This window comes from Ranitomeya variabilis, chromosome 1 (assembly GCF_051348905.1).
Source record: "Ranitomeya variabilis isolate aRanVar5 chromosome 1, aRanVar5.hap1, whole genome shotgun sequence".
NCBI classification, from domain to species: domain Eukaryota; kingdom Metazoa; phylum Chordata; class Amphibia; order Anura; family Dendrobatidae; genus Ranitomeya; species Ranitomeya variabilis.
Window position 1 is genome coordinate 730,286,050 of NC_135232.1, and position 19,171 is coordinate 730,305,220.

The 19,171-nt window shown below is 48.7% G+C and overlaps 1 protein-coding gene across 1 annotated transcript in view; it reads right to left on the bottom strand.

Annotated features, from left to right (window-relative positions):
* Window positions 1-12,449, bottom strand: part of CLMN (calmin) — a 112,747-nt gene extending 100,298 nt beyond the window's left edge. Inside the window, exon 1 of the mRNA XM_077268671.1 lies at window positions 12,299-12,449. Within this exon, the coding sequence (XP_077124786.1) occupies window positions 12,299-12,380 (82 nt within the window). The 5' untranslated portion in view covers window positions 12,381-12,449. The remainder of the gene's footprint in view (window positions 1-12,298) is intronic.
* Between the last annotated feature and the right edge of the window lie 6,722 nt (window positions 12,450-19,171).

Sequence of the window (19,171 nt, forward strand, 5' to 3'; positions counted from 1 at the left end):
CAGTAATGTAATGTATGTACAGAGTGACTGCACCAGCAGAATAGTGAGTGCAGCTCTCGGGTATAATACAGGATGTAACTCAGGATCAGTACAAGATCAGTAATGTAATGTATGTACACAGTGACTGCACCAGCAGAATAGTGAGTGCAGCTCTGGAGTGTAATACAGGATGTAGCCCAGGATGAATAATGTAATGTATGTACACAGTGACTGCACCAGCAGAATAGTGAGTGCAGCACTGGAGTATAATACAGGATGTAGCTCAGGATCAGTAATGTAATATATGTACACAGTGACTGCACCAGCAGAATAGTGAGTGCAGCTCTGGCGTATAATACAGGATGTAACTCAGGATCAGTACAGGATCAGTAATGTAATGTAAGTACACAGTGACTGCACCAGCAGAATAGTGAGTGCAGCTCTGGAGTATAATACAGGATATAGCCCAGGATCAATAATGTAATGTATGTACACAGTGACTGCACCAGCAGAATAGTGAGTGCAGCCCTGGGGTATAATACAGGATGTAACTCAGGATCAGTAATGTATGTACACAGTGACTGCACCAGCAGAATAGTGAGTGCAGCTCTGGAGTATAATACAGGATGTAACTCAGGATCAGTAATGTAATGTATGTACACAGTGACTGCACCAGCAGAATAGTGAGTGCAGCTCTGGGGTATAATACAGGATATAACTCAAGATCAGTAATGTAATGTATGTACACAGTGACTACACCAGCAGAATAGTGAGTGCAGCTCTGGAGTATAATACAGGATGTAACTCAGGATCAGTAATGTAATGTATGTACACAGTGACTGCACCAGCAGAATAGTGAGTGCAGCTCTGGGGTATAATACAGGATATAACTCAAGATCAGTAATGTAATGTATGTACACAGTGATTGCACCAGCAGAATAGTGAGTGCAGCTCTGGGGTATAATATAGGATGTAACTCAGGATCAGTCCCCTCCCACAGAATAGTAACATTATTGTGCACTTTTCATACTCTGTTGCTGTCCTTTTATATATACCGTTTTCTCTTTGGTGGATGAACTTGGTTTGCAGCCGAACCTTATTTCAGAAAAACAGAGCATGCTTATTTGGTACCATAGTTAGTCTGTCACCTCCCAAAATCCAGTGTACAAAATTGAGACTAATAAAAGAAGTGCTGGGGCTGTGCCTCCTGCTGATGTGACTTTTAGTGAACTCATTATTAGGTTTCTGATCTGTAGATATTTCCATCCTCCTGAAGTCTCTGCATTACATGGCGCCATGATGCCTGGAACAATGGGAACTGTTTAGGACAAGCGACCCATTGTCAGAGACACACTCCATTGTTAGTGGGGACATTCCGACTCCTACTTTGTACTCCCCTCCCCCTGATGCTGGAGTCACAGGTCACCGACTTCTTCAGTAAACCTCCATCCTTGGGGTACAGATGACACTGATCACCCCCAGGAGAAGGGCCTGTGACTGCTCCATGACCTCCAAGCCCAGACTGATGACAGCTCTTATACAAACATTCCCTATAACCACCCAGGAATCAATGGAGGCGTGAAATAACACCATGATGCAAGTGGAAACTTCTACACAGTCATGTACAGCAAGCAGAGTGATGGCAAGCACTGGTCCTGTCCCTGATTGCTATAGGATAAAGCATCAGCATCTAAGTCATTCCGTTAAATAGGGTTTCTGCATATAAAAAAAGTTTCACAACTTTCTAACAATATTTGCTTTTCAGTTCCTCGCCAATTTCAACATCTGTGCTTGGTGCCAGTGAATGGAAAAAAATCTAGTTTGCCTTTGGATAGTAAAAAACCCTACAGAGCTGATGAGAGTGTAGAAATATTGTATTGTTCCAGAACTTATTGTATAAACAGCCCACAATCAGATTGATACATTGTATCTTTATTGATACATTGTAGCAAACGATTAAGCTGGAGCAGATGAAAGTGCTGAGCAGCAGATGTCCTGTAACGATTTGTGGCTCTGGTCTTCCTGAATGATTTCTTCCAATATAAATTAATGGGATACCCCACTACGGGAGAACGCCCTATTAACAGCTAAAGGGGGTACAATAAACTTAGAATAATAAACTTCTACTCATCTCCCGCAGCAGCGCCGTTCCTGTGATGTCGGCCCTTGTCAAGTCACGTGACTACTGCAGCCAATCAAGTACTGCCGATTGGCTGCAGCCTTTCAGCATTCAGTCAGAGTGGAAGTCCATTGGTCATGTCCAATAATTCAGAATATCCGATAATCCAGTGGATTATAGGAATGTCACTGAATTTAAAGCAGGATTGCCTCTTGTACATGGAATATGACCGTATATATATATATATATATATATATATATATATATATATATATATATATATATATATATATATATATATATATATATATATATATATATATATAAAGCTGAATGTGTGTATGTGTGTAAGTATGTGTGTGTGTATGTCCGGGATTGGCATCTGAACCGTCGCAGCTACAGCCACAAAATTTTGCACAGTCACACGTCTGGACCCCGAGAGCATCATAGGCTATGTTGTGAGGCGAAATTTTAACCCCGCGCGTTCCAATTCACCAAACAATTTTGCCCCTATCTACATAATGGGGAAAAAATGAAAGGAAAAGCATTGGAGGCAAATTAACAGCTGCCAGATGTGAACAAGGGGGACTTAAAGAATGACAGCGATGGCGCCAAAGAGTATATACTGTACAGTTGCTAAGGTGGGGCCCCGACATGGGATAATCACCACACCACCACGGGAATATGAACACACACACAAAATGCGCCACACACTACCACATGCTCGAACACATATATCACCCTCAGCGCACATTTCACCACACATACACCAACCTCGCCACATAAAAGTCGAAACACAAAAGTCGCCGCTCAAAACTCGCCACGCGCAAAACTCTCCACATGCAAAACTCGCCACACGTGCAAAACTCACCTCATGGAAAACTCGCCACACGCAAAACTTGCACACGCTGAAAAATTGCCACATGCACAAAAGTTGCAACACATGCAAAAGTTGCCTCACACAAAACTTGCACATACTCTAAACACACCACACATAAAACTCGCCACGCGCAAAACTCACCATGCGCAAAACTTGCTGCACACAACTTGCTACACTAACCTGTCACATGCAACTCGACACACAAAAAGTTGCTACACGCATGTCACCACACAAAACTCATCTCACAAAAGTCGCTACATGCATGTCGCCACACGCAACTCAACACACACAACTTGACACACGAAACTCGCCCTAAAACACACACAAGTCTGGTATTATCCTTCAAAAATAAAAATCTGATTAATAAGCAGACAAACTACAAGAGCAACAAATGTACCATATAGGAATCCGGCAGCTGTCAGTCACATGACCAGTCTATTATGTGTATGTGTGAGCTAATATATACTGCCAGGGGGTGGGCTTACTGTTGGCTGGGGATTTATCAGGCTGCCAATTTAGCTTACAAATACTGTGGTAAAAATACTGACCAAATAACGTGTGAACGAGGGCTAATACAGGAGGAGATGACATACAGATATATACTATATACAGGAGGAGATGACACACAGGTATATACTATTTACAGGGGAGATGACACACAGGTATATACTATATACAGGAGGAGATGACACACAGATATATACTATATACAGGAGAGATGACACACAGGTATATACTATACACAGGAGGAGATGACATACAGGTATATGCTATGTATAGGAGGAGATGACATACAGGTATATACTATATACAGGAGGAGATGACACACAGATATATACTATATATAGGTGAGATGACACACAGGTATATACTATATACAGGAGATTACATACAGGTATATCTAATATATAAAGCTGAATGTGTGTATGTATGTATGTGTGTATGTCCGGGATTGGCATCTGCACCGTCGCAGCTACAGCCACAAAATTTTGCACAGTCACACGTCTGGACCCCGAGAGCGTCATAGGCTATGTTGTGAGGTGAAATTTTAACCCCGCGCGTTCCAATTCACCAAACAATTTTGCCCCTGTCTACATAATGGGGGAAAAGTGAAGGGAAAAGTGTTGGAGGAAAATTGACAGCTGCCAGATGTGAACAATGGGGACTTAAAGAATGAGAGCGATGGCGCCAAAGAGTATATACCGTACAGTTGCTAAGGTGGGGCCCCGACATGGGATACTCACCACACACGGAGATATGAACACAAACACAAAATGCGCCACACACTACCACGTGCTTGAACACATATATGACCCTCAGCACACATTTCACCACACACACACCAACCTCGCCACATAAAAGTCGAAACACAAAAGTCACCACTCAAAACTCGCCACGCGCAAAACTCGCTACATGCAAAACTCGCCATATGCAAAACTAGGCTCACGCAAAACTCGCCACACGTGCAAAACTCACCTCATGGAAAACTCACCTCATGCAAAACTTGCACACAGAAAAATTGCCACATGTACAAAAGTTGCACCACATGCTAAAGTTGCCTCACACAAAACTTGCACATACTCAAAACGCACCACACATAAAACTCGCCACGCGCAAAACTCGCCATGCACAAATCTTGCTGCACACAACTTGCTACACTAACCTGTCACATGCAACTCGACACACAAAATGTTGCTACACGCATGTCACCACACAAAACTCATCTCACAAAAGTCGCTACATGCATGTCGCCGCACGCAACTCAACACACACAACTTGACACACGAAACTCGCCCTAAAACACACACAAGTCTGGTATTGTCCTTCAAAAATAAAAATCTGATTAATAAGCAGACAAACTACAAGAGCAACAAATGTACCATATAGGAAATACGGCAGCTGTCAGTCACATGACCTGTCTATTATGTGTATGTGTGAGCTAATATATACTGCCAGGGGGGAGGGCTTCCTGTTGGCTGGGGATTTATCAGGCTGCCAATAGCAACCAATCACAGCTCAGCTTCTATTTTGCTACAGTTAATTAATCTGAGCTCTGATTGGTTAATATAGGCAACAAAGACATTCTCAGTATAACAAAGCTAATATATGTTGTGAAATTCTTCTATTTGCTTAGTTTTTGCCTTTTAATAATTACATTTCTATCTATTTGTTTTGTGGTTTTTGCGTGCAGAATAAATTTTTGTTAACACATTCTATTTTGCTAACAGCAGTCATTAACCCGGGCGAAGTCGGGTTGTACAGCTAGTATATATATATATACACAGTTATATGAAAAAGTTTGGGCACCCCTATTAATCTTAAGCTTAATGTTTTATAAAAATTGTTTTTTTTGCAACAGCTATTTCAGTTTCATATATCTAATAACTGTTGGACACAGTAATGTTTCTGCCTTGAAATGAGGTTTATTGTACTAACAGAAAATGTGCAATCTGCATTCAAAAACAATTTGACAGGTGCATAAGTATGGGCACCCTTATTTTCTTGTTTTAAATACTCCTACCTACTTTTTACTGACTTACTAAAGCACTTTTTTTGGTTTTGTAACCTCATTGAGCTTTGAACTTCATAGCCAGGTGTATGCAATCATGAGAAAAGCTACTTAAAGTGTCCACTTGCAAGTTGTTCTCCTGTTTGAATCTCCTCTGAAGAGTGGCATCATGGGCTCCTCAAAACAACTGTCAAATGATCTGAAAACAAAGATTATTCAACATAGTTGTTCAGGGGAAGGATACAAAAAGCTGTCTCAGAGATTTAACCTGTCAATTTCCACTGTGAGGAACATAGTAAGGAAATGGAAGAACACAGGTACAGTTCTTGTTAAGGCCAGAAGTGGCAGGCCAAGAAAAACATCAGAAAGGCAGAGAAGAAGAATGGTGAGATCAGTCAAGGACAATCCTCAGAAGACCTCCAGAGAGCTGCAGCATCAACTTGCTGCAGATGGTGTCACTGTGCATCGGTCAACTATACAACGCACTTTACACAAGGAGAAGCTGTATGGGAGAGTGATGCGAAAGAAGCCGTTTCTGCAAGCACGCCACAAACAGAGTCGGCTGAGGTATGCAAAAGCACATTTGGAGAAGCCAATTTCTTTTTGGAAGAAGGTCCTGTGGACTCATGAAACCAATATTGAGTTGTTTGGTCATACAAAAAGGCGTTATGCATGGCGGCAAAAAAACACAGCATTCCAAGAAAAACACTTGCTACCCACAGTAAAATTTGAAGGAGGTTCCATCATGCTTTGGGGCTGTGTGGCCAATGCCGGCACCGGGCATCTTGTTAAAGTTGAGGGACGCATGGATTCCTCTCAGTATCAGCAGATTCTTGACAATAATGTTCATGAATCAGTGACAAAGTTGAAGTTACGCAGGGGATGGATCTTCCAGCAAGACAATGATCCAAAACACCGCTCCAAATCTACTCAGGCATTCATGCAGAGGAACAATTACACTGTTCTGGAATGGCCATCCCAGTCCCCAGACCTGAATATCATTGAACATCTGTGGGATAGTTTGAAGAGGGCTGTCCATGCTCGGCGACCATCAAACTTAACTGAACTGGAATTGTTTTGTAAAGAGGAATGGTCAAAAATACCTTCATCCAGGATCCAGGAACTCATTAAAAGCTACAGGAAGCGACTAGAGGCTGTTATTTTTGCAAAAGGAGGATCTACTAAATATTAATGTCACTTTTCTGGTGAGGTGCCCATACTTATGCACCTGTCAAATTTTGTTTGAATGCAGATTGCACATTTTCTGTTAGTACAATAAACCTAATTTCAAGGCAGAAACATTGCTGTGTCCAACAGTTATTAGATATATGAAACTGAAATAGCGGTTGCAAAAAAAACAATTTTTATAAAACATTAAGCTTAAGATTAGTAGGGGTGCCCAAACTTTTTCATATAACTGTATATATATCTGCCATCTCTGACCTGTCGATGGTGCCTACAGTCCTGACAATATCGAGAGGTATTGGGGAGTGAGCAATCGTAAGCTCTTGGGGTCAGGCAGCTAGATCTGATGAGCAGCGGGCCATGGGGGGTCCCCGATGGTAGTAAGTTTCCATGGCGCAGCGTATAGCGTCCATTGCAGTCTATAGGGGTATAACAGGGGGTGTGCGATTCTCCGCAGTCGCACCCCTGGAGGAGCAGCTACAGTGCCATCTATTTTTACACCTATGATAACTTCTCTTCCAATAAGAATTCTCGGAGTATCGAGAGACGTCTTACATAACACCCATCACAATGCAGCCAAATAGAGACAACCCGTCTAGCCATGAAGGGGTTACGGCATTACTGTCAGGGTGTGATACCATGCCGCAGTGGTGATGAAAATACTCAGGTGCGAGGCACAACATGATTCACAGACCCATAAAACATTTGCCTTGTGTTCAGGGAATTGCTTAAAGGGCTATTCCATAATGCAGAGCAATGGGAGTTACGGCGGAATCGCATATCCGGTCAGGACGGGCGTAAAGTGAAGCTCACAGGCGTTATCAGCCCTGATTACAGTTTATGCTTTCCCCAGCAGGGGGCGACACTGAGTAGAGGGTAAGTGAGATCTGTCTTCTACCCTGAAGTCCTGATGTCCAGGACGGGGCAGCCATCTGTATGAGCTGTGGAGCCATCAGCCAGTCACAGAGTCACCCCGGCTCCACAGTGCTGCACAGCCCCTGCTCTCTGCTATCCCTTCTCAGTGGCGCCCCCTGCTGTATCCTGTACTGATTCATTGCAAAGTATGAACTACGGCAACCTGGAAAGGAAAAGAAGAACTACAGGTTCCAGCGTGCATGTTCTGCTGGGAGCTGTAGTTTGAAATTTGTCTTGCATTCTTTCCACTAAGCACCATCACATATCGCCCTGCACATCGCCCGTCTGTCAACGCTTCCTGTAGAAAAACCTGCACAGGTGAAGATAAAATACCAAGGACGTCTCATGGAAAACACCGACCGTCTCCAGGAACAGATCTCACGTGACCCCACACCGGGCGAGACAACCGCAGGAGAGGAAAGCAACATTTAAAGGGGTTGTGCAGGTTGTGCTCCGTACACAAGGATCTGCATTCTGAGTGTTTTCTACAATCATTGGTTTTATATTTGACAGATGCTTCAGGTCCCTGAAACAGTGGGAGGGAAGCCCCCTAAAACGTTCCTTTGGCCCATATGAGACCAATAGTATGAAAGATTCAGGATAGTTTTGGGCCGTGGCGGAGATTTTGGGGTCCAAAGCGTCAAGTTACATGACTGAATGTTAACCCATTACTTGCCAAATTAAAATTTTTACAAGTACGGATTTTTCAGAAAAGGGCGTCCCAATATTCAATTAAAAATGACGATGACATGATTTCCTATTTTGAAAACATTCATTTTACAAACACAACACAAAAATTTGGACCTAATTATAAAAATTATAAAATCTTAGTTGCTAGAAGCTAAAGATTAGGCGTCCCAAAAAAAGAACATTGGTAGATAATGGGTTTAATAAGCAAAAGATGGGAAAAGGGGTTGGAGGGGCCCATAAACTCCAGGGCCACCCTGCTCCAGGATGACCGAGATTCAGAAGTAGCCCGCCTTTCATTTTTGCAATCCCACCACTAATGAATCATTCTTGCTTTTGGCATCCCAAGGGACCAATACTTATGCAATTTATACAATGTACAGTCTGATCAATCATGGTCTCGATGGGTCATTTCTCATCAGTTGCGCTTCTCCCCGTGTCCCTATTAACATGTTCAGGCAGGAATACCCGAGCGGTGGGATGTCAGTCCATATACACCCGCCTGTAACGGTCACCCAAAACACCACCCCTATACACCTGCATGTAAGTCACCCACAACACCGCCCCTATACACCCACCTGTAAGGTAAAGGCTGCCGTCACACTAGCAGTATTCGGTCAGTATTTTACATCAGTATTTGTAGCCAAAACCAGGAGTGGGTGATAAATGCAGAAGTGGTGCATATGTTTCTATTATACTTTTCCTCTAATTGTTCCACTCCTGGTTTTGGCTTACACCTAACTCACAACACTGCCACTACACACCCGCCTATAGCGCTCTCCCAAAACACCTTCCCTATACACCCGCATGTAAGTCACTCACAACACCATCCCCTATACACCTGCCTGTAATGCTCACCCACAACACCGCCCCTATACACCCGCCTGTATCGCTGACCCACAACACCGCCCCTATACACCCGCAAGTAAGTCACTCACAACACCATCCCCTATACACCTGCCTGTAATGCTCACCCACAACACCGCCCCTATACACCCGCCTGTATCGCTCATCCACAACACCGCCCCTATACACCCGCCTGTAATGCTCACCCACAACACCGCCCTTATACACCCACCTGTAATGACCACCCACAACACCGCCCCTATACACCCACCTGTAACGCCCACTCACAACGCCCCTATACACCCGCCTGTAACGCTCACCTACAACACCGCCCCTATACACCCACCAGTAACGCTCAACACCGCCCCAATACACTCACCTGTAATGCCCAACCACATCGCCCCTATACAACCGCCTGTAACGCTCACCCATAACACCGCCCCTATACACCTGTATGTAACGTGCAGCGCCCCAGAGTCTTGGTCGTTGCAGTAATGTCGCTCTCCCACCAGGGGGAGTGATATTACGTATGATGGTACTAAAGGAGTTCACCTGACCAGGTATCACAACTCACACACTACACTTCACACTCCAGTCCACCAGGGGGAGCCTTGCTTCTATCTATTAGGGCACTCCTCACACACAAGTAAAACCAGTGGGAGGATAGGAAGTCAGTCGGAGCTACCTGGGTTTGACCCAGAGAGGACCTGTCAGGCAGACAGGGGGAGAAGGAGGAACATCTGAGCTGCAGACAGAGGGTCCCTGTCAGGGGTGGGATCCTGACAGAGGCCAAGCACGAGATAGAACGTTACGGAGCTGCGCCTGCACCCATTGCGGCAGCATCCTAAGAAAGGACACGAAGCAAAGTGTAATGTGGAGAGTGAGAAACGAAGTCACAGCACAAGGAGATAATACCGGGAGGAGTTCTGCCCCGAGATCGGCAGCCTCCTTCTGAGGCGCGTAGCCGGTGGCCGGAACACCGAGGGAGTAATTGGCTCTACGCATTACTTCAGAGACCGGCAGGACAGTCAATTCCAAGCTGGCTGCCCAACCTTAATACCTATGAAGACACAGAGGCAAATTGTGGGAGAGGGGCGTCACTAGGGTCCCTATAAATAAGCTCCAGGCCTACCCCGTCATACGGGTCGTCCTATCCATACCATCTGTGGGACGGAGAGAGAATATCAGAAACATCCACAAGAGTTGTGAGGACTTTCCCGTGGTGCTCACAACACCCAGGCGCTAGTAGGAAGGCTACTGATTTCCACCTGGGTAAGGGAGCTCTGAATGTGCCTTCGGACCGGCCGGACTCTGCCTGCCCTGTGAACGGTACTCTGGACTGTGGACGCTGAAGTCTTCAGTAAAAGGTAAAGAGACTGCAACCTTTGTGTCCTCGTTATTCGCTGCGCCTTACGACGTCCACCATCACCACCAACACATCTGGGAAGCTCTGGGGACATACTTCACCTGTGGGAAGGTATATCATCTAGCTGCCATTCCATCACCCCAGCGGACCCCTAAGCAGCGTCGGTCACCCTGACCAAATACCACAGGTGGCATCACGAACACCAGACAAACTACACCTTTAATTGGGCGCCCCTCAAAGGGCCACGGACCGGGTCGGGCCACCGTGACATCCCCAGAATCGAGAGGGACCCGGTACCGAGTACCCCATTGCCCTTAACGTGGGGGCGCTACATAACGCTCACCCACAACACCACCCCACACCCGCCTGTAAAGCTCACCCACAACACCGCCCCTATACACCCGCATGTACCGCTCACCCACAACACTGCCCCTATACACCCGCATGTACCGCTCACCCACAACACCGCCCCTATACACCCGCATGTACCGCTCACCCACAACACCGCCCCTATACACCTGCATGTACCGCTCACCCACAACACCGCCCCTAAACACCCGCATGTACCGCTCACCCACAACACTGAGCTCTTTGATGTCTGCAAGAACAAACTGCAAAAACAAAAAAAAGATAGTAAAGGTCAGCGCCTGTTAACCCTTCACAGCATGGCCTGGAGCACATAGCATAATGCAGTGACCTCAGTCTCTCCTGCTATATCCATTCCTGGGAAAGCTGGGTCACCCGTGGGTCTTCCTTGGGTTGTCACCCACTTTTCCTGGTACATCATGGAGTGAGGATTGGGGAGAGTGCAAACTGGGTATAGCTAGCGCCAGGGCAGCCTCTATGTCGGTTGTCACCCAGCATAACTAGGCAGATAGGCCTGGGAAAGCTGGGTGACAGCTGCTTTATGAGCTCTGAAGGTGGCCATATCAGTTGTCACCCAGCTTTTCTGCACTCCTGTGTAATGTGAAATGTAAGGGCAGCCCCTCGGGCGGGGGCTGTGATTGGCAGCACACCGGTTGCCACCCAGCTTTACCAGAAGTGGATATAGATCCCCACCAACGTCGTCACCTTTCCTTTTCCGCTCCTTTATATTCTTGGCAGCAGATCCATGTAAACACGGTGCCCGGGGGCAGAAACTTTCCAGAGCGCTGTCTGACCTTTGTGCACCTGTTCTGATAATCAGGTCAGGAGCGGGTGGAACTACAACTCCCATCACAGCACAGATAAGCACAATATTTACAGTCATGGGTGGGATTGTCAGCTTGGTTATTGGCTGTTGTGAAGAATGTCACCAAGTCCCATAGAGACATAGATACGTACATGGCCACATGCTAGGAGTTGTAGTCCCATAGCAAGGATTATTAATGATTCCCACAACATGGGTAGTTATTGCCCCTCCACAGTGATCAGTTCAGGGGGATAAAGATCAAAGTTATACATCTGAGACTGAAGAGCTTCTGCAGCAGCGGTGCCCAATATCAAGGTGCAATGTAACTACACATATACCAGTGTGATTAGCCTCCTTCATGGGTACTACAACTCCCAGCATGGCTACAGGTGACAGAAGCTTTATAGAACGTGGCATGAACTGATAATTCACCAGATGTAAATTCATAAACTGCCGGCAGAGACCCAGAGCAGGACGCCCCCGGCAGCTGAACGGTCCATGCTAGCATGTGAGGACTGATGACAGGTTGCTGCCCATGGAGGTTCTGCAGCAGCTGTTCCCAGGAGTAGTGCCCTGTATCGATGCTGCTGATGGTGGGAGCCCCCCCCCTCCCTCCGCCCTGCAGATTTGGGGGTCTGTACCTTGCAGGTTCTGCACCCTGATGTCACTGATCTGCCCGATCAGCTCCTCTCGCTGGAACCAGTCCCACTCGTGTCCGGCCATGGCCGCGGGAGCGGAGCACAGGATCCCCCGCGATGTCTGGACGGCACCGGCGGCTGCAGCGACAAGTTCACCGAGGAAGTGAAGAGAGGAGCGGAGGAAAGCGGCTCCACCCCCGAGTCCTGAGTGGGCAGGAGGAGGAGAGATTCCACGTGTGCCCGGCCTCCTCTGCCAGCTGTGCCCGCAACCCTGCCCCTGTGTGCGGGCGAAGCCGGGAGAAAGCCCGGAGAGTGCCAGGGAGAGCCAAGAGAGTGCCCGAGAGAGCCAGGAGAGTGCCCTGAGAAAGGCCGGAGAAAGCCCAGATATGGCAGAGAGAGCCCGTAGAGTGATGGAGAGAACCATGAGAGTGCCCTGAGATAGGACCGAGAAAGCCTGGAGAGTGCCAGAGAGAGACAAGACACAGTACCCAAGAGAGCCAGGAGAATGGCCGAGAAAGCCCAGAGAGTGACCAGAAAAGGCCAGAGAGTTCCCAAAGAGAGCCAGGAGAGTTCAGGAGAGAGCCAGGAGAGTGCCCTGAAAAAGGCCGGAGAGTAGCCAGAGAAAGCCCGGAGACGGCAGAAAGAGCACAGAGAGTAACTGGGAGAACCAGGAGAGAGACCAGAGAAAGGCCAGAGAAAGCCTGGAGAGTGCCCAGAAGAGTGCCCTAAGAAAGACCGGAGAGTGGTCAGAGAAAGCCCAGAGAGTGCCCGAGAGAGCCAGGAGAGTGCCCTGAGAGAGACCGGAGAGTGGTCGGAGAAAGCCCTGGGAGTGCCTGGAGAGTGACCAAAGAAAGGCCAGAGAGTGCCTAGAAATAGTCAGGAGAGTGTCCTGAGAAGGCCAGAGAAAGCCCAGAGAGTGGCCAGAGAAAGCCCGGAGAGTGCCCTGAGTAAGAACGGAGAGTGGCTGGAGAAAGCCCTGGAAGTGCTCAGAGAGTGCACAATAAGAGCCAGGAGAGTGCCCTGAGAAAGCCAGGAGAGTGGTCAGAGAAAGCCCAGAGAGAGCCAGGAGAGTGCCTGAGAGAACCAGGAGAGTACCCCAGAGAGCCAGGATAGTGCCCTGAGAAAGACCGGAGAGTGCCCAGAGAGAGTCAGGAGAGTGCCCAGAGATAGCCAGTAGTGTGCCCTGACAAAGGTCGGAGAAAGACAGGAGAGTGACCAGAGAAAGGCCAGAGAGTGCCCTGAGAAAGCCAGGAGAATGACCAGAGAAAGGCAGGAGAGTGCCTGAGAGAGCTAGGAGAGTGCCCGAGAGAGCCAAGAGAGTGCCCTGAGAAAGCCATGAGATAACTCGGAGAGCCAGAAGAGTGCCATGAGAAAGCCCAGATAGTGCAGGGAGACCGCCCTGAGAAAGCTCGGAGAGTGCCCGAGAGAAAGGGCTTAGAAAGCCTTGAGATGGCCAGAGAGTGCCCGGAGAGGACCAGAAGAGTGCCCGAGAAAGCCAGGAGAGTGGCTGTAGGGTACCCTGAGAAAGCCAGGAGAGTGCTTGTGAGAGCCAGGAGTGTGCCCGGAGAAAACCCACAGGAAAGGAGACAGGAGTGTGCCTGGAGACAGCCAGAAGAGTGCCAGGAAAGTGTCCGGAGAAAGCCCAGAGATTTCTAGGAGAAAGCCTAGAGAGAGTGCCCTAAGAAAGACCAGAGAGTGGCCAGAAAAAGTGACGAGAAGAGGCCAGAGAGTTCCCAAAGAGAGCCAGGAGAGTGCCCAAGAGAACTAGGAGAGTGCCCTCAGAAAGGCAGGAGAGTCCTCGGAGACGGCGGAGAAAGCCCAAAGAGTTCCCGAGAGAGCCAGGAGAGTGCCCTGAAAAAGGCCAGAGAGTGGCCAGAGAAAGCCCGGAGACGGCAGAAAGAGCACGGAGAGTGACTGGGAGAGCCAGGAGAGAGCCCAGAGAAAGGCCAGAGAAAGCCTGGAGAGTGCCCGTGAGAACCAGGAGAGTGCCCTAAGAAAGTGGCTGTAGGGTACCCTGAGAAAGCCAGGAGAGTGCTTGTGAGAGCCCAGAGAAAACCCACAGGAAAGAAGACAGGAGTGTGCCTGGAGACAGGAGAGTGCCAGGAAAGTGTCCGGAGAAAGCCCAAAGATTTCTAGGAGAAAGCCTAGAGAATGCTTCGGAGACTGCCCAGAGAATGCCAGGAGACAGACCGTATAGAGCCCGGATAGTGCTCAGAGTCTAGTTCTCGGAGAAAACTAAGAGAGAGTGCCAGGAGACAGCATGGAGACTGCCCGGAGAGAGCCCGGAAAGTGCCAGGAGAGTGCACGGTGAAAGACTGGAGAGTGCCAAGAGACTTCCCGGAGAGTGTCAGGAAAGTGGCTGGAGAAAGCCCAGAGAGTGCCAGGAGACAGCCAGGAGCGTGCCCAGACAGTGCCAGGAGATTGCCCGGTGAAAGCCTGGAGAGTGCCGAGAGAATACCGAGAGACTGCCCGTAGAGAGCTCGGATAGTGCCTGGAGACTGCCAAGAAAGTGGCCAAAGTCTAGTGCCCATAGAGTGCCAGTAGACAGCCCAGAGAGTGCCCAGAGAGAGCCCGGATAATTTCCAGAGAGAGTCTAGAGAATTCCCAAGGAGAGCCAAGAGAGTGCCCTTATACTACCAGGAGAATGCCCGTAGACTGCCCTGAGAAAACCCAGAGAGTGCCAGGAGACTGCCCATAGAGAAACAGAAAAGTGTCCAGAGAGTGCCAGGAGATGGCCCAGGGAGTGTCTGGAAAGTGCCTGGAGAGTGCCCGAGAAGAACTCTGAGAGAGCCTGGGTAGATCTCTGAGAGAGCCAGGAGAGTTCCCAAAAAAAGCCTGAAGAGTGCCCAAGGACTGCCCAGAGCGTGCCACAAGACTGCCCGTAGAGAGCCCGGATAGTGCTCGGAGAAAGCCCAGAGCCTGCTAGAAGATAGCCCGGAGAGTGCCAGCAGAAAGCTCAGAGAGTGGCCCCAGACTGCCTGAAGAGTACCAGGTGAAAGCCTGGAGACTGCCCTGAGATAACCCAGAGAGTGCCCGGAGAAAAATCCACAAGTGCCCAGAATGTGCCAGGAGAGTGCCCACAGTTCTGCCCCTGTGTGCCAGAGAGTGCCCGGAAAAAGCCCATCCTGAAGAATGCCAAGAGACAGCGCACAGAGTGCCCGGTGAAAGCCTGGAGAGCACCCTGAGACTTCCCAGAAAAAGCCTGCAGAGTGCCTGTAGAAAGGCCGGAGAGAGCCTTGAGAGTGTCCTTAGAGTGACCAAAGAAAGCCCAGACAGTGGCCGGAGGCTGCCGTGAGAAAACCCAGAGAGTGCCTGGAGAAAGCCCGTAGAGAGCTTGAAGAGTACCTGTAGAGAACCTGGAGACAGCCCGGAGAGAGCCCTGAGGCTGCCCACAGCCCTGCCAGAGTGTGACCAGAAAAGGACCATCCTGGAGAGTGCCAGGAGACAGCCCAGAGAGAGCATGCAGAGAGTCTTAAGACTGCCCACAGCCCTGACCTTGTGTGCTGAAGATAGCCCGGAGATAGCCCTAAGACTGCCCACAGCCCTGCCCCTGTATGCTCATGACAGCCCAAAGAGTCCCTGTAGAGTGCCAGGAGACAGCCCAGAGAATAGTAGGAGAGTGCCCAGAGAATGCACGAAGAGAACCTGGAGTGTCCGGAGAAAGGCCCACAAGTGCCTGAAGTGTGCCAGGAGAGTGCCCAGAGAGAGCCTGGAGACTGCCTGGAGAGTGCTGAGAGAGAACCCAGGGGGAGCCAGTAGAGTGCCCAGAGAGACCCCTGAGACTGCCCACAGCTCTGCCCCGTGTGCCAGAGAGTGCCCGGAAAAAGCCCAACCTGAAGAATGCCAGGAAACAGCCCAGAGACTGCCCGGAAAATGCCTGCAGAGCACCTGTAGAAAGGCCTGAGAGAACCTTGAGAGTTTCCTTAGAGTGACCAGAGAAAGCCCAGACAGTGGCCAGAGGTTGCCCTGAGAAAACCCAGAGAGTGCCCGGAGAAAGGCCAGCGAGTGCCAAAGAAAACCCGTAGAGAGCCTGTAGAGTGCCCAGAGAGTACCTGGAGTGAGCCCTGAGACTGCCCACAGCCCTGCCTGTTATGATCCGGTGGTAGGATCTCAAGACTGACCTGACACATATAACCAGAATGATAGGACAAGTTCTGGGGATGTGGAAGCTATACTGACCGCAATCCTGATCCTATCCAACACACTAAAGGCAGCCGTGGAGCGTTACCTAAAAACCTAGACGCCTCTTCACAGCCTGAGAAACTGACTGCCCCTAGAGAGAAAGCAAAGACCTCACTTGCCTCAGAGAAATAACCCCAAAGTTATAGACAGCCCCCCACAAATAATAACGGTGAGTTAAGGGGAAAATACAAACGTAGAAATGAAACAGGTTTAGCAAATGAGGCCCGCTAACACTAGATAGACAGAAAATAGATAGGAATCTGTGCGGTCAGTACAAAAACTATCAAAAATAAACCACGCAGAGGATACAAGAACCCCCACACCGACTCACGATGTGAGGGGCGCCCTCTGCACCCCAGAACTAACCAGCAAGCAAAAAAATCACATAAAAGCGAGCTGGACTGAACTCATCATATACAGAGAAACGTTTTCAAGGAAATAATGAGCAAAATGAACAAGCAAACTTAGCTTCTCCAGCAGGAGACTGGTCACAAGGAATATTCAGGAGAGCTCAGAATCAAGACTGAATACACCGACAGCAGACAACAAATAAAGGTCCAGGTGAGTTAAATAGGCCCAGCATAGAAGGAAATTAAGCAGCTGGGCCCAGCCATATCGCTAAAGGCCACCAGAGGGAGCCCAAGAACAAACTCACACAGTACCACTCATGACCACAGGAGGGAGCCCGAGAACGGAATTCACAACAGTACCCCCCCCCCCCTTGAGGAGGGGTCACCGAACCCTCACCAGAGCCCCCAGGCCGATCAGGACGAGCCGAATGAAAGGCACGAACCAAATCGGCCGCATGGACATCGGAGGCGACAACCCAGGAATTATCCTCCTGACCATAGCCCTTCCATTTAACTAAGTACTGAAGCTTCCGTCTCGAAATACGAGAATCCAAGATCTTCTCCACCACATACTCCAACTCCCCCTCGACCAATACAGGAGCAGGAGGATCAATGTCATGAATCCCCAATGGCTAGGGATAGCACAGGATGAGCAAAGTATAATAAATATCGGACGAGCTCTAGGGTGATGGAACCTGGGCTGACCGCTGCCCTACGCCTGACAAACGCAACTAGAGATAGCCAGGGAGCGTGCCTACGTTGGTTCTAGACGCCACGCACCAGCCTAAGAGCTAACTAGTACTGCAGAGAAAACAAAGACCTCACTTGCCTCCAGAGGAATTAACCCCAAAGATATAGTTGCCCCCCACATGTATTGACGGTGAAATGAGAGGAAGGCACACACATAGAGATGATGTATATAGCTTTAGCAAATAGAGGCCCGCTGAAAACTAGAAAGCAGAATGACACAAAAGGGGACTGAGCGGTCAGCAAAAAACCCTAATCAAAAAAACCATCCTGAGATTACAAGAACCCATGTGCCAATTCATGGCACATGGGGAGAACCTCAGTCCACTAGAGCAACCAGCTAACAAAGAGACATTCTAAGCAAGCTGGACAAAAAAAACCAAACAACTGAAAATCAGCACTTAGCTTATCCTGAAAGATCTGGGAGCAGGTAGGCAGGAACCAAACAGAGCACATCTGAACACATTGATAGCCGGCAAGGGAAATGACAGAGAGGCCAGGTAAAATAGGAAACACCCAGCCTCTGATGGACAGATGGAAACCAAAGGCCGCAACCCACCAAAGTCACCCAGTACCAGCAGTAACCACCAGAGGGAGCCCGCAAACAGAATCCACAACAGTACCCCCCCCTTGAGGAGGGGTCACCGAACCCTCACGAGAACCCCCAGGGCGATCAGGGTGAGCTCTATGGAAGGCGCGGACCAAATCAGTCGCATGAACATCGGAGGCGACCACCCAGGAATTGTCCTCCTGACCATAACCCTTCCACTTAACCAAATACTGGAGTTTGCGTCTGGAAACACGAGAATCCAAGATCTTTTCAACAACATACTCCAATTCTCCCTCCACCAGCACCGGAGCAGGAGGCTCGACCGAAGGAACAACAGGCACCTCATACCTCCGCAACAACGACCGATGGAACACATTATGAATAGCGAACGATGCTGGGAGATCCAAACGGAAAGATACAGGGTTAAGAATCTCCGAGATCCTATAAGGACCGATGAACCGAGGCTTGAACTTAGGAGAAGAGACCTTCATAGGGACAAAACGAGAAGACAACCACACCAAGTCCCCAACAAGAAGTCGGGGACCCACGCGGCGACGGCGATTAGCAAACTGCTGAGTCTTCTCCTGAGATAACTTCAAATTGTCCACCACCTGATTCCAAATGTGATGTAGCCTGTCCACCACCACGTCCACTCCAGGACAATCCGAAGACTCCACCTGACCAGAGGAAAAACGAGGATGAAACCCCGAATTACAAAAAAAAGGAGAGACCAACGTGGCCGAACTAGCCCGATTATTAAGAGCAAATTCGGCCAGTGGCAAAAAAGCAACCCAGTCATCCTGATCAGCAGAAACAAAACACCTCAAATAAGTTTCCAAGGTCTGATTAGTTCGCTCCGTCTGGCCATTCGTCTGAGGATGGAATGCAGACGAGAAAGACAAATCAATGCCCATCTTGGCACAAAACGTCCGCCAAAATCTAGACACAAACTGGGATCCCCTGTCAGAAACGATATTCTCCGGAATCCCATGCAAACGAACCACGTTCTGAAAAAACAAAGGAACCAACTCAGAGGAGGAGGGCAAC